This window comes from Fringilla coelebs, assembly GCF_963513975.1.
Source record: "Fringilla coelebs genome assembly, chromosome: 1".
Classification (NCBI taxonomy): Eukaryota; Metazoa; Chordata; class Aves; order Passeriformes; family Fringillidae; genus Fringilla; species Fringilla coelebs.
The window spans coordinates 3,425,636-3,449,150 of NC_140028.1; the positions used below are offsets into that span (position 1 = coordinate 3,425,636).

Sequence of the window (23,515 nt, forward strand, 5' to 3'; positions counted from 1 at the left end):
GACAGATCTTGCCACACTAGATCATCTTTCAATGTTTTTCTGTCCTTGTCCCTCCCTCAAGGTATCATGTTATCCCCTAAATCTCAGGGTGCAGTGGTTCTTTCCTGTTTACCCTGGACCTTTGCTGGGGGGTGGGAAGCAGTCAGATGGAATATTCTTAGGATTGCTTGCTGCTGTGTGCTCCCAGACCTGAGAAGACCTCATGGGATCATGAGCAATCACCATCATTGCTGCAGGCAGAGGGCAGTCCAGAAGGATTTTAGAATCCTTTTGGAATCTGTGAAACACAGAGAAGGTCTGGAGCAGCCTGAGAGGCAAGGTGAAAATCTCCAATGTCACAGTAGCACCATCACCTCCTAACTGGGGACAGTGCCATATCAGGAGTTTTTAGAACTCTGATGTCCCCAGGGCACAAGTTCATCCCCACCAAACCCATGCAGTTGTTACACCACGGGGAACGGTCTTGGCTTCAAATCTAGCTCCACCTGAGCTCTATTTTCTTCTTCTCCATCCCTCCCCACCCCCTGAACCTGGTGTTGATGAATTTTGCAGCACTCCTTGTGGGAGCAGTGAGGTTTGGGTGAGAGACTATTGCATAAATACCTCTTGCTGTTCTTTTTCTCCCAGTTCCTCTGGAGTTAGAGCACCTATTGTTGTGTGCCATCAAACAGGCTGCCACAATAGCTTGGGAGGAGCTGTGAGGAACCAGCACTTTGTTTTCCAGGTGGATTTTCTCTGTTGGGTTGAGTGGGTGGCTGGGCAGATGGCTCAGCCAACTCAGATGGTGCTGAAGGCTCTCTGATGCTTGGTGACCTCCAAATGAGATGAGGCAGGACCCCTGTGGGGGGCTAGAATGTAAGAAAATAAAGATAGTGCAGAAGGTAATCTCACCTCTGAGGAGTTGCAGCTGTACTAATCACCAAAGATTAGGAACAGGCACAGCTGTGCCCAGTGAGGATGGGTGCTATAAAAGAGGGGTTTAGCTGGGTGAGGAGTGAGCTGGAGTTTGTTAATGGTGCTGTGAAGAAGAAGGAGGAGTCAGTGCTGTGAGGAGCTGCCCATGAGAAATCACCAAGAAGGTCTGGAACTTCACCAGTAAGATGACAACAGACTCCCTCCTCTGAAATCTGGGGTCAGGAGTGCCATGAAGTGCCACCTGCCTCAGCCACATTGTTCCTGTCAGCCACCAAGCAGCTGGCACTTGCTGGCTGTGTTGCTTTAGCACAGGGATAAATGAATCCTCTCCTCCCAGGTGAGGCTGGAGCTGGGAAGTCCTGCCAGGCTGCCAGCCCTGTGTTATGTAGTGTCTGGTGTCCTCATACCTTGTTTGCTGTTCTGGAAGGCACCAGTGCATCAAGGAGTGGTTTTCCTTAGGCTGCTCAAGCCTCTCTGCTGCACTTGTGTGCCAAATGTGGAGTCTCAGGAGCTGCAGGAGGAATTTTCATTTCCCCTTCTCACAGTTGCATTCATCAGTGTTGAGCATCATTCACAGTTGTGTTATTGAAAGTGCTGAGCACCTTCTGATGTTTGCAACAGCCCTGCCCAGTCTGGATGAGCCTGACTACAGAAATGCAGTCTGGTTCTGCCCTGTGATTGCCCCCAGGCACTGTCTTCTATGTCTTTTGTGTACCAAGTCTGTGGTATTTCTGGGGTCCCCAGGATGAAGGAGGAATTGATGAATCTGACTCCATATTCTTAGAAGGCTAACTTATTATTGTATGTTACTATATTAAAACTATACTAAAGAATAGAGAAAGGATATTTACAGAAGGCTTAACAAGATACTAATGAAAAACTCGTGACTCTCCAGAGTCCTGACACAGCCTGACTGTGATTGGTCATTAAGTAAAAACAATTCACATGAAACCAAACAACCACCTGTTGGATAAAGAATCTCCAACCATGTTCCAAAGCAGCAAAACAGTAGAGAAGCAATCAGATAATTATGATTTTCATTCTTTTCTGAGGTTTCTCAGCTTCCCAGGAGAAGAATCCTAGGCAAAGAGATTTTTACAGAAAATATGACAGTGACACCAAGTCCATGCAATTCATTATTGCATCCATTCCAGACAATGCCCTCTCATGCCCTGCACACTGGGCATTGCTCTGGATGCAGCCTGGCATTAACATCCAGCTGGCAAGGTCCTACAAGGTCCAAACTCAGCTGCCCAAATTCAGTCTGGTTGGATTTGGGCACCTCTTAGGGTATTTTGAGACCTGGTGATGTTTAGCCAGGCCCTCCCTAGGTTTTGGGACACCCTGCTTCTCACCAGGCAGTCAGACTCAGCTCCATGTTTCATTTTTCCTGGCAGGTTTTTCCATCCTCCAGTCTCAAGGCTTGCCTGGAGATTTTGGCTTTTCCTGTAACCCCTGTGTCCCCAAATAGCTGTGTCTGCTTCACCTGTGTAGCCTCCAGATGAGATTGTTCAAGTGGTCCTGTGTTTGTTGATAATTCTGTATCCAATTCTGCCCCAAGGGAGCTCACAAAAACAGTCTGCTGCACTTGAATAGAGCTTTCATGTTAACATGGAATTGCATGATTATCATGATGATAGATTGAGATGTTTTTGGTCTTCTCTTTTGGGATTTTTCTTTTTATTGCCTCTCCCCACCACTGATTCACCTTCCTGGATCACTTGTATGTATATATTTAACAATGTGGCTTCCAGCAAGATGCCTAGAGGAAGCTGCCTGTTAACCTTTCATCAGGATGAAAACTGACCTACTTTTAATTTTGGGTTGGTTTTTTTGTTTGGTTTTTATTACTTTTTTTTTTCTTTCTTCTTTCTCCTGACCTGCTTTTGCATTTGACATTGCTTTGTACCTCTCTCCATGGTAGTTACCTTCTGTAGTCACCTGATGAGTGATAGCATCACAGACCTCTACAATCTGGAAAAAAATTAAAGTAGCTGTTTTACCCTTTCTTTTTCATTTCCACTGAATTATTGACTTGTTTAAAGAATTGTGAGGGCTAAGTGAGCTGTGATTTTCCTTACAAGGACCAGGCTATCACAGCCTTGCATGTGCTTTGTTGTTTTGCTCTGTTTTAGCCATTTAACCATGATGTTTAAGGTTTTATTACTCTATTCATCATTCAAACAGCCAGGACTTTTTGTAAAGCTCAGTTGTTTGTAACTGGCAATCTGCAACAGGGCTTGTTCCTAAACAGGGATTAGATGTTCCTGTTAGCAACTCAGGGGGATTCTGCAGGTCATTAGGATTTTTTGTCACCCAGAGCAAGGTACTTCTCCCATAACTGGAGGTTTCCAGGGTGTAGATGTCTCTGCCTGACTTTAAGGTCTTAAAATAATCTATGAAAACACACATTTAGAACACAGTTCATCCACTATGATTTTAGACATCTGTTCTATCATGAGCTCACCCATGATCAGCTTCTTTCTCTTAATGTACCATATAGAATCTCCTGTTATTTATCTCAAGACCTTAAACATCCATCCATAATCAGTGATACCTGTAGGCTGCTTCTTCACCAGACTGTTTGGACAAAATATTTTGTGGATTTTTTTGCTTTGAGGGGCAGTGATGCATCCCAGCTTCTGTCGCCCCCATGTCTTAGAGCACTTCCTCCCTTTGCGTCTAATTTGAGAAGAATTTGTCACCTGAATTTTTTTAAAATTTGAACTTGCATCCATAGGATCATAAAAATCAGAAAATAATAGAAAAGTTTGGGTTGGAAGGGACCTTGGAGATCATGTAATTCCAACCCCCCTGGCCCCCAGAAGAATGCCACCCACTAGACCATATTTCTTAGAGCCCTCTCCAACCTGAGCTTGAGCAGTTCCAGGGATGGGGCACCCCTGGAAATATTCAAGGAAATCACAAGTGTCTGTTTTTCAGAGACCATTCTTGACCTACTTGTTTTGTGCTTCCTCTTCAAAGTATGGCAGAACCAGATGGATTCTAGGGTGACTTCTAACCCAAACCTTTCTATGATTCAGTTCTCTTGATAATCACAGACTGATGATCCCGTGAGTAAATGCATTTATGAGCCATCAGTCTGGATAATGAAATCAGAGAAAAACAATGTCCTGGTTTTGATGTGTACTTTTAATTGAACAGATGAAAAGCCTTCCATTTAAGCATGCCAGGGTTATCTAAGTAATATTCTGGCACGTTGCCCTTTTTCACCAACGTGACTGTACATTCCAGCAACAATATGGGCAAAAAAATCTATTCCATTGGAAGAAAATCCCAGTAATTGAATCTCATGTTAATTGCAGCTCAGAAGAAGAAAATTGTTTTTACTATTTCATAAAACTAAGAGAAAATTTGAGTAAGAGAACGGTTGGCCCATGTCAAGATGAAAATTTTTCTTTTGGTCTTGCATCATTTTCCACTTTGATAGGACCTTGCAAACCAGGGAAAGGATCTTGACCCGGGCCAACATTTCTGGTGCTGGCAAAACCTTACTTTTGCTCTAGAGGGGAAGCCATATGAGAAGAGGCTGAGGCAAGTTGGTCACCCTGGAGGAGAATGAGGGGAGACCTCAGTGCAGATAAAATTTCCTTGTGAGGGGAAGGGAAAGGGCAGGCTTGGGTCTCTTCTCTGGCTGCCAGTGACAGGACCTGAGGGAATGGCCTGAAATTGTGTCAGGGAAGGTTTAGGTTGGATATTAGCAAAAGGTTCCTCCCCCAGAGAGTGGTTGGGCACTGGAACAGGCTCCTGTGAAGTTTTCTTGCTATGTAAAATTCTCCTTGCTGGAGCACTGAGCAAACTAGAAACTACCATTGGGCAAGCTCAGACTGAGACCCTGAAAGTTTTCCTTGGATGGTCATGGATAGACTGATGTGGGGGGCAGTCTCTTCTCCAAAGGAACAGATTAACAAGAGGAGATGTCTTCAAGCTGTGCCAGGGGAGGTTTAGATCAGATATCAGGAAATAAAACTCTTCACAGAGGGGTTATCAAGCACTGGAACAGGGAAAGGGTTGTGTCACCATTCCTGAAGCTGTTAAAAAGTTTGTTGATGTGGAACTTGGGGACATGGGTTCAGTGGTGGACTTGGAAGTGCTGGGTTAATGGTTGGACTCAATGGTCTTAAAGATTTTTTTTATCCTAAATGATTCTATGGTTTTATGAAATACAAGTGTTGTGGCAAGAAGGGAGCTGTCTCAAGGAAGTATAAAAAAGCATCCCTTGAGTAAAATTTCTCCCCTCCTGTGCTTTGATCTGGATTGTAGCCTATTCTAGTTTGATTTAGGTACTTCTGGATGGCAGGAGGATCACAGCAATGAACAACACAAAAGTACTTTCCCTGAGAGATGAACAGTCCAATTTCTGCATAGCAAGGGAGCAGGGAAATTTTATCCCAGGAGCATTAGTGGAGAATTTGTCAGAAAAAAAAATAAATATGAAAAGTCCAATACTCAAGGGAAATACGGTTGAACTCTCCTGAATTTTAACTTTTCCTTGCTAACACACTTCACATTATGGGATTATTATGGGATTATAATGTCTCTGTGTTAAAGGGGAGAGGAAATCCTCAGTGTTCATTGCACCCAGACCTAACTCCCTTTTTCTTCTGGAAATAAAGGACAAGATAGGGAAAGGGAGTGAGGGCAAAGAAAAGGAAAAGAAGAAAATTAATATTGGAAAGAAGCCTTGAAATTGGCAGCTGTCAGCAGCCCTCAGGACAAGTGATAAAATGCTGCATTAAAGTAGCTGCAGTGTGAAATGCCATTGACAGAATAACGAGGATGGGAAATCACTTTATAAATGTGCTTACCAGGATAAACAGATGTGACTGAGGGCAACTCCACTCTGTCACTAAACACTTGAAAGGGCAAAATTTATGGCAATCTATTTTCTGTTTGGAAAAAAAAAAAAAAGCCACAATGAAGAGATACAAACCTAAACTCAGAGAGGTTTCAGACAGAGGTGAGGGTTCAGTGCACGTGTAAAGGTGGGAACCAGGGCAGGAGCACTCTCCTGTAATAAACCATTTTGAGAGCCCAATAAATCAAAATGTGGCAGGGTGTGATGATGCTGAGGGAGGGAGGGGGCTGGTTCCTGACATTTCACCCTTTGCAAAGGCAGGAGCCACCCTGCAGGCATGGCTTGGCACAAGATGCAAAGGGATGTTAGTTCAGTTTTCTGCCGAGCTGAGGCTGGCTGGACATGATGGTGGCCCAAATTTAAAGGATCAAGGAGCCTTTGGACAATGCTCTCAGGCCCGTGATGTGAGTCTTGGGGTGTCCTGTGCAGGGCCAGGAGTTGGATTTGATGATCCTGATGGGTCCCTCCCAGCTCAGGATGTTCTATGTTTCTATGGTTTTTTGGGTTTGGTTATGGTAACTGGAACTTTATTCCATTTCTGTTCTAAATTGCCTCCTCATATTACCATGCTGCAGTTGTGGTTGGTAAGGACTGGACAGAGAGGAAAACCCATGAATTTTTGCCAAAAAGTCATCAAACAATGAGAACGTATTGTCACCAGCCCAAACCCCCAAAAATTCCTGTTTCCTCTTGATTTTAGAAGTGTTTGAGCTACTTCAGTGACTATTCAGCATTGTTCATTAAGGCCTGATAAAAGTATTTTGATATTATTGAGTATTAAAAAAAATCAAATATATATGTGGCCTCAAGTTGCACCAGGGGAAGTTCAGGTTGGATATTAGAAAAAAATTCTTCAATGAAGGAGTGATCAGACATTGGAACAAGCTTTCTAGGGAACTAATGGAGTCATCATCCCTAGAAGTGTTCAAAAATGAATAGCTGTGGCATCTCATGAATGGGTTTTGGGGACATGGTGGTATTTGGTCAAAGATTGAACGTGATCTTTGCTTTTTTCCAGCCTTAAAGATTATATGATTCTGTATCATACTCTATGACAAATCATAATGTGAGGTATGACAGGTCTAAGTCCTCTGTGCTGGAAAATAATTTCTTTTGACAATCTGAAATTCCTTGAATGGAAGAAGCAATGCATTGCCTGCAGTGTTAACAGTGAGCAGCAGTCTTTTCAAGGCATGTTCAGTCTGAAAGCAGCTCCCCAACTCCTCCAGTTCTCACCCCAGCCCCTAGATCCATCCAGCTTTTCCAAGTGCTTCATCCTTTGAGCCAGAGACACCAGTGTGTGGCTGGGAATGAGCTGAGCCATCCCCCTTCAAGTCTAGACTCTCACCTGCCTCATTTGCAAATTAAAACAAAATTAAAATAGCCCATTGAAAGCTAATCTGAACTCAGGGAGCACAAGCTGAGCATGATTGAATATAAATGCTTAAAACTTTCTAATAAACTGGAGAGCTGAATCCAAATTCTCCTAAATTAGCATTTCCTTGGGGAAGGGGCAATGCAGGTGGGAAGGAAGGCAGGATAACTCACTTCTCTGCTAAGTGACTGGTGGGTTTATAAGTGCAGGAGTATCTGCTCTGTCTCTGTAGATGTGCTTGATGGTTTCTAAATGCAGCCCCTGGGACAGGGGCTGGCTCTGGTTTGTTGTCACACACAGCTGATAGATGGCACACTGTTGTCAGGATTCCCTGCTGCAGATGCTCTTGTTCCTTGCTGTTATCTGATTGTTATCTGCTGCTATTTAATGTCAGAAAGTGTCTTTGTGGCTATTGATAAGTTGGTTAAAGCTTATTGAGCTTCACCTTTTGTTTTTTTGTGGACGAGGATGTTTAACAGAGCAGAGATTTGCTGAATTTGTCTTAACTTGGAAAGGCTGAGGGAGAGGTGCATGATTTAATCAGTTTAGTGACTGGAGCTGATGGGGAGTTTGTGGCTGCATTCTGAAACAGTCCCTCTCTCTTTCTGATTTCCAGGGTTTGTATTGATTGCATTGAATATTGGACAAGCGGTGTAAAGAGCAATCTTTAAACGTCATCAAATCCTTTTCTCAGCCAGAAGACAGGATCAACAACCTGAATCATTAACTTCTTTTACAGATGTCTCCTGTTGCAGTTTCAGTCCATGAATTTCTGTCACATGGAGGGGGAATGTGGAGAACAGGTTATTCCCTTCCTATTTGCAACAGTTCCACTTGTCAGAAAAGCATTACCACATCTGTTGTGTCCTCCCCTACCTCTCCAACCCCACACATCCTGCTTTTTCTACACTGAAAACCACACTAATTCCTATTTTTTTTTTCCTATCAGGCTGTGTTTCTAACACTTTTGATCATTCCTATGGCTTCTCTCTGAACTGCCTCCAGGTAGTCCCCCTGAGATTTGCTGCTCAAAATTGGACACAATATTTTATCTCAAAAGTGCTATCTTTGTCCCCAGCACCCCTCAGGACCTTTTCTTGTTTGTTTATTTCCCTTTTGAGGACTTCTGCCCAGGAAATTGCCTACTATTCTTTATGTCTAACTGTAGAACTTTATATTTTGTTATTTGGCTTCATCCTTTTTCCTTACAGTGTTTCCCCATTTTAACAAGATCCCTTTGAATTCTAATCATATCTTCTATCCATTCCTAAAAAATGTTGGTTAGTCCTGGATCCAGGAAAACCACATGAACTCAAGGTATGATAAAATCCCCTCCCTCACCTCCTGCTCACTCTGGTTTTGATGTAGCCCAGGACATGGGTGGCTTTCTGGGCTTTGAGTGCAAATGGCCAGATCATGTCAATTTTTCATCCACCAGCTATTCCCACATCCTTCTCTGCAAGACTGCTTCCATTCCATCTCCCAGTCTGTTCAGATTCTGGGGATTGTCCCAGTTTGGGAGCAGAGCCATGTATTTGTCCTCATTGAACTTGGTGGTGCTGAAATCCTTTCCATGCATCCTTCCAGTCCATTACCAAAGAAAATTTACTAATGAAAAAATAGTTTTAAACTACAATTTCTGAGCAGGTTTTACAGTATTTTCACCTAGACTTCATTTGCTCTACTTGTGTATTTGTCATCTCCTGCTTTTTCCCCTCCTCAGGTGTTGCCCTGCCCTAGAAAGGTACCAGGTAACCTTTGACAAATGCACACTTCTTGCTGCTCATTCTCCTGCTGTGTCTTGTGCAACAACAAATCATACATTGAATTATTTCCCCCATCATCTGTACAACTGGGGCAGCACAGGGCTGGCATTTAGAGATCTGGCCTCTAATTCCCAGACTTTGGATTTTGCACCGTTCACTGTCTTTCCTCTCCTCTGATTCCCCGTGAATTTTCAGTTTACAGCTCTAAGGTTGTCTCACTATTTCTCTAAAAATTTCATCTTAGTATTTATGAGTCCCAGACAGTTTGAAAATGCCTCACCCTTAATCTGAGTGCCACAATCCCAGTGCTGGCTCCCCATTGACTCTGAAGTGAGCCAGGGCAAATTGCTGAGCAGTAAATGTAGAAGACATCAACATATAATTCACCAACTCTACACTATAAATAATTCCTTCTTTCTCTAGAGATTAAAATGACCCAGACTTTGTTCTCTGGGAGCATCTCCCCCATCTGCCAGTGACACATAAGCAAAACTGTCAAAGTAAAACGGATGATTAATTGTTTGAATTATATATCCTTTGATCAGAGAGTGAGCTGCTTGTTGTTCAGACCCATCATTTTAATTACTGGATGGAATTGCAATCCACAATTTTGATCTGAGAACAAACACAAGAGTTCTGGATTTGGGGTGGCAGACAGCAGCTGGTATTGTACTATTTCTGCAAACATAAGAACTCCAATGCCCACAGCATGGACAACAAACAGGAGGAGCTGGAAGCCATTGTGCCACTGGAAAGCTGTGATTGGAAATGGGGTGGGATGGCTCACACAGCCAGAGTGCTGCAATGGATCTCTGTAAACTCTTCATAAGGGACAGCAAGGGAGGAGAGGCAGTGGAGAAATCCTTGTGTCAATAGGGCTGAGTGTTTATGGGTTGGGATAATGGGGAAGGCAGCAAAGCAGACAGAAATCCTGGTGGGAATCTGTTATAGACCACCCAGCCAGGATGAAGAGATGCATCAATTTCTCTAGAAGGAGCTGGGAGCAGCCTCATGGTCACTGGCCTTTGTTCCCATGGAGGAATTCAATTTAACCAGGTGTCTGCTGGAAATACAACACAGCCAAGAGGAAACAGTCCTGGATGTTCCTGAAGTGTGTAGAAGATAAATTTCTGATATAACTGGTGAGTGAGCCAACTAAAGAAGTTGTGACGCTGGACTTGTTGGATACTTTTAACCAGAAATTGGAAATTTTCAACTGGATACTGAGCACAGACAATTGGAAAATAAAGTGAACTGTCACACAGCCTTTAGTGTCTGCCCTAGACTTTGGCACCTTTTGTATGATAAGGAGGTGTGTGAGAAATGAGAGCATTTTGGCCTGCTTTTTCTATTAGGAATTTGGAGGTGATCCAGAAGGAAATAAATGAGGAAGAAGTATTAAGTATAATTTATGAAGAGAGATTACAGGAATTTACCAATTGCAGGCTCAGAAAGTGCAGCAGTGATTAGTTGAGCCATGATGACTGTGTAGAAATACTTGATGTGTAATAGCATTGAAAAAAAGGGTAGAATAATTTAAAATATTAAGGTTGAAGGTAGTAACAAATTACCGAGTAGCAACTAAGGACAGAGAGAAATAAATTAAACATTAAGAAAAAAATCCTTGAATAATGAGATGAATCATTTTGGATATAATGGATATTTTTAAAATAGGCAGTCTCTCCTGTACAGAGGGGAGAATAAAACCATGTGAGGGTTTTTGGGAGAGTCAACTTGCAGGAGGTGATATCCATCAACCTTTATTTTCTGAGCCTTTTAGCTGCAGTCATAATTAATTTGTCCTCAGATACTTTAACTCAGTATTTGTGCCTTTTAAGTAACCTGCATTATTGACTGGAAACATGTAAAGAAAAGTGTCAACAGCAGAGTCTGCAGTCCACAGAGCCAAAATCCTACAAAGACCACAGCATTTGGCTTTGAAATGCACAGGGAAATGGAGGGCAGAGAGGGTTTTGATTCTTTTTAATTGTATGGAACATGTATCTCCTTTTTGCCCAAATTGTACCGTGGAGGAGAAGGTGAACCTTGGGCAGACTGGAGTCACTGATGGAGCTGATGCTCTGAGAGCACTTGATGGCCTGAACAGCCAGACCCCTTTTTTTGGCTGTGCCTCTTCAGTCTCCTGCAGGAAGAGAGGACAAGATCTCTCCTCTTGAGAGACCCCACCTGGACCTCTGGGACCCCAAACACAACAGGGATGTTGACCACTTCAAACAAGTCCAGAGGAGGCTGCTAGGCTGATCAAAGGGCTGGAGAACATCTGCTCTGGAGCCAGGCTGGGAGAGCTGGAGTGGGTCAGCCTGGGAAAGAGAAGGCTCCAGAGAGAGCTCAGAGCCCCTTCCAGAGCCTAAAGAGGCTCCAAGAGAGCTGGAGAGGGACTTGGAACATGGGATGGAGTGACAGAGGAAGGGGGAATGGCCTTAAGCTGAGGGGAGGGTAGGTTTATTTTACATATTAGGAGGAAATTCCCTCCTACATGAGTGGTGAGGCACTGCAAGAGGTTGTCCAGAGAAGCTGTGAATGCTCAATCTGTGGAGGTGCTCAGGGTCAGGCTGGACTGGGTTTTGATTAACCTGGGCTAGGTGCCCTGCCCCTGGCAGGAGGTTGGAACCAGATGGTCTGTAAGGTCTGATCCAGCCCAAACCTTCTATGATTTTATGATTCCAAATTCAATGACCTCTGTAAGAGGATGTGACTCCCTTCCTCTCTTGCACCGAGCCCATGAACTCCATTTGTAATAAGGACTGAGTTGTCTCCAGTCTCTAAACAGGGTACAGCAGCTTCAGCCTTTTCTAAACAGAGGATTGGCAGCATAGCAGTGAGTTGTAAGAAGATGCTGTGCATTTCCCTTGTCCCTTTGTCTCTTTCCTTTCAGTTAGATATTCTTTTTTAAATTGTCAAGAATAAATAGTGCACCTAAATGAATCGCTCTGTTGATAGCTGCAGATCAGACTCTGCAATCAGTGTTTTATTTAAGTAAAATAATTGAGCAGCAATTGATAATACATGACAGCTTAAGATTGCTCTAATTGCTTGGCTTCCCAGAACACTCCTAAAAAGAAAATGAATTCCTCCATTGTATTTTTTTTCTGGCTGCATGACCCTCATGGAAATAAATCCAGAGTGGAGAATTAATAGTGCTGCAAACAAAGTGTAGAAAGTGTTGAAGTTTTTGTCATAATCTTTGCACGGTTTCTATTTTTGAAGATAACATACCACCTGCAATAAACTGCCTTTCCTGGGGCTGGTATCAGTCAGGGTGATAGATTACAACTACTTCCCTCACTGCTGCTATTAGTTTATACATTGCAGCCTGGGGCAGGAAGCAGGAGATGCTAAAGGAAAAGTCAGCATGGAACAAACTGAGTTTGGAATTTGCTGATGGATTTCCATATCTTTGGTGACTCGGTACTCAGGACACCTTCTTCTGAGCGGCTGCAAAAAAGAGGAGCTGTAAATATTAAATGCATTTTATTTTCTTATTTTAAAAAGACTAAGTGTCCCCAACAAGCGTTTTTATTGCATATAAAAAATAATAACTTTTTTTTTCACAGGTTGCTGTAAGAACTCGTATATCTCACTTTCTGCAGTTGAGACCAATGGCTCCTTGGAGCTGTTGGAGAGCAAAATAAATGTGCAATACAGACAAATAGTTCCTGTTGGACAGTACCCACCACATGAAACACTCTGTGACAATTGCATCAAATCACTGTGGTTACTGCCCAGCTCTTACAGAAAGAAAAGGGATCTGTTGCTCTTAAAAGCCTTTTCTTGGACAAGGCTGTGGATAATTGTTGGTGGACAATTCTGCTCTCGGTTGCATGGCTTTTGTGTTTACCTTTTGTATTGTATTTAATTTTTGCTTTCGGGATGTCAGGCCAGCAAATTTCACAAACCCTCAGCTACAATCTATATTTGAAATACAAATGGATTTTCTCTACTGGGAGAACCCTCATCTTCACCGAGTATTTTTATTCCTGGTCTACAAAGGCCACAATGTCAGGCATTTCATTATCTCTGTTCATTTTGGGTCCTTCATGTAATTACTTTTGTGCCATTTGATTAGCCTATATACATATGTGAATTAACTCAGAAGGAACTCCTTAATTCAACTCCAGGGAGCTGGGAAAGGTGAAAAGGCAAAAAATCCCACAAAAACCTTTCTAGCATATCAGAAAACAAAAGCAATATTTCTGATCTGTCTCTTTCACATCCACCCCAAGGGTTTTTTGAAAAGCAAAGATATTAATCTTTCTTTAGTGGTAAAGTAGATAGAAACTTGGCTGTAGGAGAGCAAAAGTTTGGATTCATAGTGAGGGTGCAGAAACTTTCTTCTGCAACCATGAGAAAATAAATCATAGAATCATAGACTGGTTTGGGTTGGAACCTCAAAGATCTCCCAGTTCCAACCCCACTGCCATGGATCAGGTTGCTCAGGGTTATTGCTTCCAAATATGCATTTTAACATCCCAGAGTCTTGTTCCAGCTGTGCTAACAAGGTGCAGGAACATCAGGCATCCAGTAAAGAGAAATAAAACTGAGGCACATTCCCATTTGGAGACCAGAGCTGATGTTCACTCTGGAGAGCACTGAAGTCACTTCCCTCTTCATTTCCTTACTTTGTGCATCTCCCTTCCTCTGTCACTCTTTGTTGGCTTTATGAGTGTCTGGTGGAAGAGGAGAGTGGTGGGGATGAAGGAAGGGCAGGGCACTGCAAAATATGTAAATTCACACACTCTTCTCCATTGTGAGTGAAATTTGAAGCACTCTCTGTTTATTCTGCACCTCGAATTTGAAGCATAATTCTTTTGTTTTCTACACCCCTCTGACCCTCTTTTCCAGGTTTGTGAAGCCCCACCTGGAGCACTGATTCCAGCTCTGGAGTGTTCAAGGCAGGTTGGGAAGGGCTTGGAGCAGCCTGGTCCCGTGGAAGGTGTCCCTGCACGTGGCAGGGGTTGGAACTGGCTGATCTTTAAGGTCCCTTCAAACCCAAACTATTCTGTGACTTTATGATTCTGATTTCATGGTGACACAGCTGGTGCATCTCAGTTTTCAGATGTGACCCATTCCTGCTCACACCACTCCTGCTCTCCCTGATATCAAAACTTTCACAGCATTAACTTGAAGGCAAAATGGAATCAACACAGCTTTATGTTTTTTTTTTTTTCTTTTTGGTTAAAACTAAGCAAGGCAAACAAATTTTTCTTTTCTTTTATTTTTTGTTACTTGCTTGTTATCAGATCATATCAGTGTTCATGCTTATTTTGCATCAGAATGTTTAGCCAGAGAAAAGAAGCCTGAGATTTAAGGTCTGTTTTCTGCTACTGTAGACAGAAATAGGCTATGTTTATATCTCTGCAATCTGCTAAGCCTCAAATGTTCATTTAACACCTGGTGTATGTTCAGGGCAAGTTAATCTTAAAATTATTAGTGTCTGTCTCTATACAGTGGCTGTTTATACAGGTGGGAGTGTTTGTGGTGCATGCAAATACGTGTGTTTAGGTGCCTGTATAAATACCCACGTGTACATACATAAGGGAATTCACAGACCTTTACAAACCGAGGAATTTAAATGAAATTTAGGGTGTTAATTAGTTTGAAGATCAGAATCAAAGTCGGTAAAAATAATGCTTTATGTGATCTTTGATGCTTTATTTTATCTCCCAAATATAAAGTGAGGATATCTACATAAAACCAGAACTATTGATGACTTCCTCCATTAATACATCTCTTATTTCCAGATCCAAAGGGTCAGACTACCTCTTCCTATGTTTGTGTTATTATATTTCCACTTGAAGAACTGCCCAGGCTGGAGGAGTTTGTGGGGGACTTTCTGCCCTGAGAGGGACCCCACAATGGGGCTGGGGAAGAATGAGGAGTAAGGAATGTGTGACAAACTGAGCACAGCCCCCACTCCCCATTCCCCTGTGCCACAGCAGTGGAGGAGGGAGAGAACATGGAAGTGAATCCAGGAAGAAGGGAAGGTTGGAGAGAAGTGTTTTAAGATTTGATTTTATTTTTCATTGCCCTACTCTGATTTTGATTGGTAACAAATTAAACTGATTTACCCAAATAAAGTCCATTTTGCCTGCGACAGTAACTGGTGACTGATCTCTCCCTGTCCTTGTCTCACCCCAAGAGCCTTTTGTTGTATTTCCTCTCCCCTGTCCAGCTGAGGAGGGGAGTGACAGAGCAGCTTTGGCGGGCGTGTGACATCCAGCCAGGGGCAGAATGAATAAAACACCAGCTGGCAGCTGGCAGGATCTCTGTTCTCATCCCTCTTGAGGTGCCCTCTGTGGTGGCCTCAGCTCTCTCTGAAGAGCTGGAGGCATCTCACCTCCCACTGCCTCTCCATTTGGATTTGGTGGACAGGAACCCCCTTCCAGTTGTGTTTCCTGGGCTGGTGTCCCCAGGTGGGTGCTGGACCAGCATCCCAAAGCTCAGCATGGCTACTTTAATTATGCAGCATGGTTTTACACTCCCTGAGATGACACAGACCTCTAAGAGAGAGGAAACGTGCACAGGCAAGAGAGGGAGAGAGAAACTCCACACTCTGGCTGTTGTTGAGTCCCAGAGGAGATCTAACTCAGTCTGTAATTGCTGTTCTGGATGGCTTCTGCCCTCAAAACAATTTTCTGCTGGTCTGTTGTTGCTTAGGCTGAATCAGGTTGATTTATTGAATGTCATTTTTTTCTCCCCAGCCATAGACAAGAGAAAAATATTTGTTGAAAGACTGTTGCAGCAAGATTTAGTTTCTGCCTATCTTGCATCAGAAGCTTGCTCATGTTTTATATTATTTTTTTCCTTTTCCCTTCCTTCCCCTGCCTCTCAGAAAGGAATGAGGACAGACAAACACCATGCTTTGATTTGTTTTTCCATGTCCATACATGGTGGACCACAGGGTAGGAGATTCCCCACGGCTGTTGCAGAAGGGACAACACACAAGGAACATCTCAGCATCTCTTTGGTAAAACATGACAGACACTACAAAGGGCTGTTGGCTGATTTTTTTTTTTTCTTGTTTCTTTATTTTTTTCCCCCCAAAGATAACAAGCACAAGGGGTTTGTTTTGCTTTATTGTGTTTTGGAGTGCTTCCATGTGCAGAAATGCACACATGGGCCTCCTAGGACATCTTTCAGGATCTCCTTGGGGTTTATTTTATAGCTCTGCTGGCTGCTTGCTGCAGAATAAATGACGGGTCAGAATGTGACCTCACTTGGAAAAATTCAGCAGCTCCTGAATATTGAGGCAGCAATTAATTTAAATGCTAATTTATAGCCCTTTAAAAAATGGATGGCTGGTTTGTGAGTAAACACATGCACTAAATAGGATAGACCACTGATACTTTTGATCCCATTTTTATACAACCTAAGGCAAACATTCCTAGAAATGAGTGCTCCTTCCCTTGGGGACCTGAGCTGACACTGATAGAGGAGGCTGGGATCTGTCTCCATGTGAGAGAGGAATTATTGACTACACAGATTTGTTCTCTGTCCTTCTGAGGAGAACATGTTCCCCTCTCTGGTTTATTTAACACCATTCCCATGTCTGGAATACAGCAGTGTCCTGAGGATATCATTAAGGGCAGGGTAATGTTGGAAGTTTTCAGTGTGAATAAATCTTCACCCCACAAAGCATGAGAGTGGAAGAGAGGAGAGGTTTCCTTATTTTCTGTCTTGGAAATACTTCAGTAATGTTCATTCTGTGGGGAAATGGGCTGCTGGGATTTATTGTTCCCACACTGGTGACAATGTCTGGGTTTTATAACCTGACTTGCCCGCAAATTAATTTCAAAAATATTGAAATCTTTATCTTGTTAAATCAAAAAAGGGGAAATTGAAATTTCTGGTTTATCTACAAAATCATATTTCCAACCATTTTTGTGTCGGGTTTGGAAATTTAAATTTTTTTCCCAAAATCTCAGCTCTATGCAGTGACATTATTCCCTTATTGAGTCAGGTTAAGTGACTCAAATAGTCCTGCCACTTTAACCTAGTACTTTCTGTTAAGAGCTTCCCAAACTAATTTTCCCTAGGGAGAGTTAATCCTCTGGAACTTAAGGACCTCATTCTTTTGCATCTCTGCTTTTCTCCTCTATCAGTTCTCTGCTTTTTTGGCTATCTTTAGCTGCTGCCATTTCATTTTATTGTTGACTAGTTTAATTCTTTTTGCTCCAGAATGGGTGATATTGAATCCTGCCTACTAATCTGAACAATGGATTTCTCCTTTTTGGGGAGGAAAAAGAAAAAACAACAACAAAAAAAAGGATTTATTTGGAACAGTTTAAATCTGTCTCCCTCTTGCTGCAGAATATAGTGAATGAATTGTTGCCAGCCAGGAAAGACTGGTGTTAATTAAAACTCAGGGATCCCCAGCCTAGTTAGCTGGCAGGGAGACAGAATTTTGGGAATGGTGGTGGCTGCTGAACTCCTGGGTTCTGTGGAGTCAGAGATTTATGAGGAGCTGTATTTCATTGTGAATTCTGCAAAGTGTGTGCAGACATGGGGAACCAAAGGCAATCTGATTTTCCTAACAAACTCTGATGCCTGGCAAGTTCAGAGGTACTTGGGGATGGAGCAGACCTGGCAGGAAGGAGCAGGAGAGTAGCTCCAAGGTATATTCCATTATGGAAGGTCTTTATTTCTGGGTATTTTTCTTTCTTCTATTTCTTCCTTTGTTTTCCTTACATATATCAAGGACTTTGAAACCTCACATTGCCAGGTTAAATTATTCAACAGATTTCTTGCTTCAGGTCAGACTGTTTTTGTGCTCTGTGCTTTATAACTCACCCCTGTTTGTTTTTCCTCAAGTGCAGTTTTTCCTTCCTCACAACTCAGCGCTGGCTCTCACTGATGCATATTTGCTAAACAGTAATTTTAAGTGTTATTGCAACATTATGGAAAGGATCTATACTCTGCAGCTGGTTGGTTTCAAGTACCTGAATACAAATGACAAAGCTGAACCAGCACCATTTGCACACAATGTTGAATTTTCTTCCTCATTCTTCTCTACCTCATGCAATATCTGGGCATCAGGACACACAGAGCCCAACTCCTCATGGCTAAATAAGCTGGGAAAGACCCTCTAAGAATTCAGTGTATCATCTATTTTATTCCAGTGGAAATGCCTGGAGTGGGTGGGGGCACATGTAATTCAATATATTGCAATAAACTCTGTCTAAGCAAATGTACATGCAAAAACATATTTGTGAGTTTTAAGCCACCTTCACTTAAAGTCCTGAAAAAGAAGCACAGCAAAATAAAGCAGACTGAAGTGTAGAAAGGATTGTGTTTATATTGCAAGGAACAGACACAAAAAAATTATGTCAGTGACAATTTAGCCAAGAGAGAAAAATTAGCATTCTGGGCTTTTTTAGCATTGTTATTTTTTTTGTTTTTGTTTTTATTTTCCTTAATCATATTTTGCAAAACAGTTAAACAAGAGCAGATCAAGACATTAAAGTTAATTCTCAGTTTTTCACATTTTGCTAAACTTTCTCCCTTAAAATATTTTTACAAAAAGCTCAGAAAACTTCCCTAAACACACACACAAAAAAAAAAATCACTTATTTCTCCTCATTTCCCAGTAATGATTTACTAACACACTGCTCAAGTACAATCTCAAATTACTTAAACTTCATTGTTTTGCAAAATATTCTGCAGTATTTACAAGTTAGGAATAATACCATCCATAATTAAAGCTTCATTATGCTTGACAAATGAAGGAATGAAGCGCATTTTGTGGTGCATTACCCAGTCTTTGGTTGGGGGAGTGGTTTTTTTGCTTTATTATGATTTCTCACAGCTTTTTCAATTTTTTGCTTTGCCTCCATCTTCAGTTATTCAACAATTTGGTCTGTTCTAGCACTCACAGTGGGGCTCCCAGACCTCATTTTAAATTGATGCAGTTATATTGCATTATGTGTTGAAGTGTTATGCCAGTTAATATTCTCATAGCAAACTTCAGTGGGAGGACGTGGATTCATTTTGCACCATTTTCTAAATTTGTTCGTAGGGAAATGGAGTCCTTTAAAAAGCATGGTGGAGGCAGCTGGATCTTTTGGGATGAACATGGAATCCCAGAGTGGGCCAGGCTGGAAGGGACCCCAGTAGGGCCATCTGGTCCCAGCTCCCTGCTCCAGCCATCCCAGAGCTCAGGCACAGGATTGTGTCCAGGCAGTTCTGAAACTTCTCATTATCCTGCTCTGATTGTGTCAGTAATAAATTCAGCTAATATCTGTCTGTTTTGCCCATGATGGTATTTGGAGGGTGAGGTCTCCTGGTCCTTAATTTATGAACCCTTCATAATATTTTCAGTCCCCTGCTTACTTACAGAGCAGATTTGGTTGGTGCCTGTCATCCAGCCATGCTCAAACATGGATTTACAGTTTGCCAGACAGTCTCCAAACTTGAGGACACAATCTTGGAATCTCCATCCTTGAGGACACAAAACCATGCCCTGAGCCCCCTATTTAGGATGTCTGCTCTGAGAAGGTCTGTTGGGCTAAATAATTTCTAAAAGTTCCTGCCCATTTCAATGTTTCTGTGATTGTCTGACTTATAAGGCTGAAAAAAAAATATATACATCCTTTTTTAGTGTCTTTTTTTCTGCTCTGGTAGTGCTGCCTTGCTGGTAGTGCATTTAGCAGTGTCTATATTATTATGTCTATTATTGCTAAACTAATTCTTTTTGCAAGACCCAGTGTCATATGATGTCAACATATGCTCACATTTGCTCTTTTATATGGTAAGTGTTTAGAAATGAAGGAAACAAACTCATGGGTAATTTGCTGTGTTTTCACAGAGAAAATTTCAGAGCTGAATGCGCTTACTTTTTTTTTTAACTACTTGAAAACATATAAATGAATCTGTTCATCAAGCAGCTCTTTCCTTATTGCCCTACCAATAAGGTAATTTCAAATTCAGGGAGTTTTTGATTGTATCCATCGGTTTATGAATAGCATCAGATGGATGCTGTGCTGAGAGATGGCCTTTTTCTGTGCAGGAGAAAACAGTCTGGCAGGAATGGCCTGCATCACCAATAACTTTTCTAGAAAGAGAAGGGTTTGCCACTGTTGTTTTTCCTCAGTCCTCCACAATTCTGAAAAGCAAGCATAAAATGTGATCGTTCCACTTGCTCCTCTCACAAAGCTTGAGTCAGCTGCCTGACTTAGATCCAGCAAACCATGGCTCTGAGGGAATTTTTTACTATGGGAGTGTTATAACTTTCTCTTTTACTTCTACACCGCTGGAGATTTCTTGGTTTGTGTTTTTCTTTGCCAAGCTGGACTGTGGAACGTGCCTTTTGTACTTGGATATCCCCCATCCCTGAGTAATGTTAGGATTTCTGTCTTTCCAGAGTGACATGCTGGATGTGAACCAGATCATCAAAGACCTGGCCTCCATGGTGCACGAGCAAGGAGACACAATAGGTAGGTGTCACATGAAAATTATGGGGTTTTTTACCCTCTTCCACCATTCCAATGTGATCTTGTCCCTCACAAGCAGTTCTTTGTTGATGCTGGGATCATTTTCCCTGTGTTTTGAGCATTTTGTACATCCAGAGATGTCTGCATCTGACATGCTGCCCTGTGCAATAAGGTTCTTAATTTATGGGCAGTTTGCTGGTATATTTAGCATAAAATAGAATTCACAGGGAGTGGAATCCATCCCTTTTGACTGCAAAAAAGGAAGCTGAGGAATATATAACATTAACTGTAAAGGGAATAAATTCTTCCTTTCTACCTGGGACTGTAATTAAAAAAACAATAGTAGTGGCAATTATTATGATGATTATAGACGAAATTAGAGAAAATTAAGGAGTTTTTTGTTTCCAAATAGAATTTTCATTCCACATAGCAGGGTGTGTCTAATTAAATTTACAGAAGCCTGATGTCAAGATGTGCCCATATAAAGTCTGAAGTTTCTGCCCATTAGTTGATCTGCTCTTGTTCTGCAGCTACCAATGATTAGGAAAAAACTGGGTGGAGAAAACTGGGAAAAGAGATGAGAGTAACTCCCAGTCCTGTCTTTAGGAGCAGGCCATGACTAGGAGCCACTGCTTCTTGTGAAAGAGGGAGAAGATACTTTAGATCAGCTCTCTCTGACTTTAGTCACTGCTCTTTTCTGCTGATGTGAACAAAAATCAGACCTTTTTTTCTCTATCTCCTGTTTTTTATGTGCACAATAATTATATGTGATACTTCTGAAACAACTGTCCGCTTCCAAAACTGGAGCTAATTGTCCTAAAGGCTGGTTGAGGGACCTAAACTCCAGAGCAGCAGGATTTGTGGGGATATTTCTCACCTAAAGCCTCAGCTGGAATTCTCACTGGTGCTCCTGGGAGCAGGAGCAAGTCCTGAGACAGCCATATGCAGATTTTAAAAGCAGAAACTCTTCTCTGCTGCTTATTAATCACTCTGGAGTTCTTTGCCGAGCTCATATCTCTGCAAATTTCCATTACCATAAGATACTTCCTTTCACACTGAAATGAGTGATCTACACCACTCTGAGAAACACCACTCAGGTTCATAGGGGCAGCTAAAAAAATTCAAAATTATACTTAAAATCAGTTTTTTAGTATATTTCCTTTTTTCTTCTTCTTTCCTTTCTTTTCTTTTTTCTTCTTGATGCTGTTTTGAAAGCTTATTTTTTTGCATGGATAACTTTGGAGCCTGATTCATCTCTAAAAGCACATCAGATGCTAATGCCTTGAGGGACATGACAACATACATCAGCTAGCTTCAAGATCCTCACAACTCCTTTTCTTAAGGCAATATTTATTACTTTAAGACTTTACCCATGCATAGAAGCCATTCCAGTATTAACTTCCCTGTGAGAAGCTGCTAGACTAAGTAGGACATTTTGTCTTTGAGCCAGTATAAGGTTTTTGTGGGTTTTTTGTTGTTCCTCTTACACTCCAGCAGATTTTTAACAGTTTTATTAAGGATTATCTTTTAATCCTGACAGGCAATCAAGGTATCTTCCCAACCAATTGCTGAAGGGTCCCACTGTTTATCTTGTGACATTCATATTACACAAAAGTAAGGGAGATAAAGAATCAGGAGGCAAGAGATGCTGAAGCCCCCACAGTGAGAATTCCATGATGACAGGAGACAGCTCTCTTGGCACTTGTTTTTTTATTTTAGTCCATTCCTCTGACATGCATGGAATGAAAGCTCTGTGTGTGCTTGTCTAGGAAAATCAGGGAAAATTCAGAACCGGGGAATATGAGATGAGCCCTTCGGCAAAGTGCTCCCAGAGAAAACCCCTCTTTGGTTCACCTCAGCTGGGGAGAATTGTGGGGAGAGTTTGTGTGGTCTGTGCATGGCACAGGCAGAGTAACTCTTGCTTCTTACAAAAATCTGAAAGGAGTTTTTCTGGCATGTGGGCCAGTTCCTGAATGAACACTCTGCTAACACTCCCTAGGGGAGAGACCAGTTTCTGTCATGCAGGGAAGAAATAGAATGCAGGCTCGGGAGAGGATATCTCTGTAATTTTGTGTCTTCTGCAAACAAATCCCATGCCCAATTTCCTGGTCATGGCATCTCTGATACATATATTTATATAAAAATCACCATATCAGTGAGCCCAAGCCTTTGAAACCAAAACAAGCCAATGGCCTGGGTTAGGTGGGAATCAGCAGAGTTTTCCCAACAGAATCCTGCAGGAGCTCTTGGCACGAGCATCCCACTGCAGCTTCATCACATGGGCAGCTGGTGAGGGGAAAGAAGGCAAGGAGGAGGATACTAATAGGAGAAAAATAATTGGCTGTAGAATTGGTGTTGGTGGCATGGTTTGGGGTTCAGTGGGACCCTGTGTGGGGATTTGCTTTGGAGAGATGGGATCCACCACATAAGGAGAATTTTAGTAATGGTGGGAGAGGGAGGGTGTGACCAGCAGTCCTGTGGGAGCAGAGGACAGAATTGCTGGAAAAACCACATAGTATGGTGTGGCAGGAAGGGTTCCCAAAGCCCCCAAAATGAGGGGTGGGCAGGGAAGTGCCCACCAGGCACCACCCCTGTGGACAAATATCCCAAATCCTCTGCAGGAGCTGAGCACTCTGAGGTGCTAAAGGCACAAAGTATCAGGAATAAACATGAGGTGTTAGAGATCTGTGTGAGGTTGCAGGGCTACAGTTTTGTTGGGATCATGGAGATGTGGTGGGTTGGCCCCTTGATGAAGCGTTGCCTTGGAGGGATGAAGGCTCTTTTAGGAAAATGAGGAGGAAGAGTTGCCCTTTGTAGAGAGAGCAGCTGGAGTGCATGGGATGCTGCCTGGGGATGAATGAGAAGCTGGTGGAAAGTTTATGGGTCAGGATTAAAAGGAGGACAGGCAGAGTGGATGAGCCCCTCTGCAGACAGACAGACAGACAGACAGGAACAGCCTCACCTTTGCAGGCTCTGGTCCTCATGGGGGATTTCAACCACCCCAGTATCAACTGGAAGGACAACACAGCAGGGCATAAATATTCCAGGAGGTCCTGGCATGCACTGGGGACAGCTTTGGGGATCTGATGTACAAATGGCAAGATCTCCAGATGGCCAGAAGAGGTTCATC

General features: G+C 42.4%; 1 protein-coding gene across 8 annotated transcripts in view; it reads left to right on the forward strand.

Annotated features, from left to right (window-relative positions):
- Nucleotides 1-23,515, forward strand: part of TSNARE1 (t-SNARE domain containing 1) — a 456,292-nt gene that overhangs the window by 258,437 nt on the left and 174,340 nt on the right. For all 8 annotated transcript variants that reach the window (XM_084226302.1, XM_084226301.1, XM_084226304.1 and 5 more), the window contains one exon: nucleotides 20,316-20,388. In XM_084226302.1, the coding sequence (XP_084082428.1) occupies nucleotides 20,316-20,388 (73 nt within the window). The remainder of the gene's footprint in view (nucleotides 1-20,315; nucleotides 20,389-23,515) is intronic.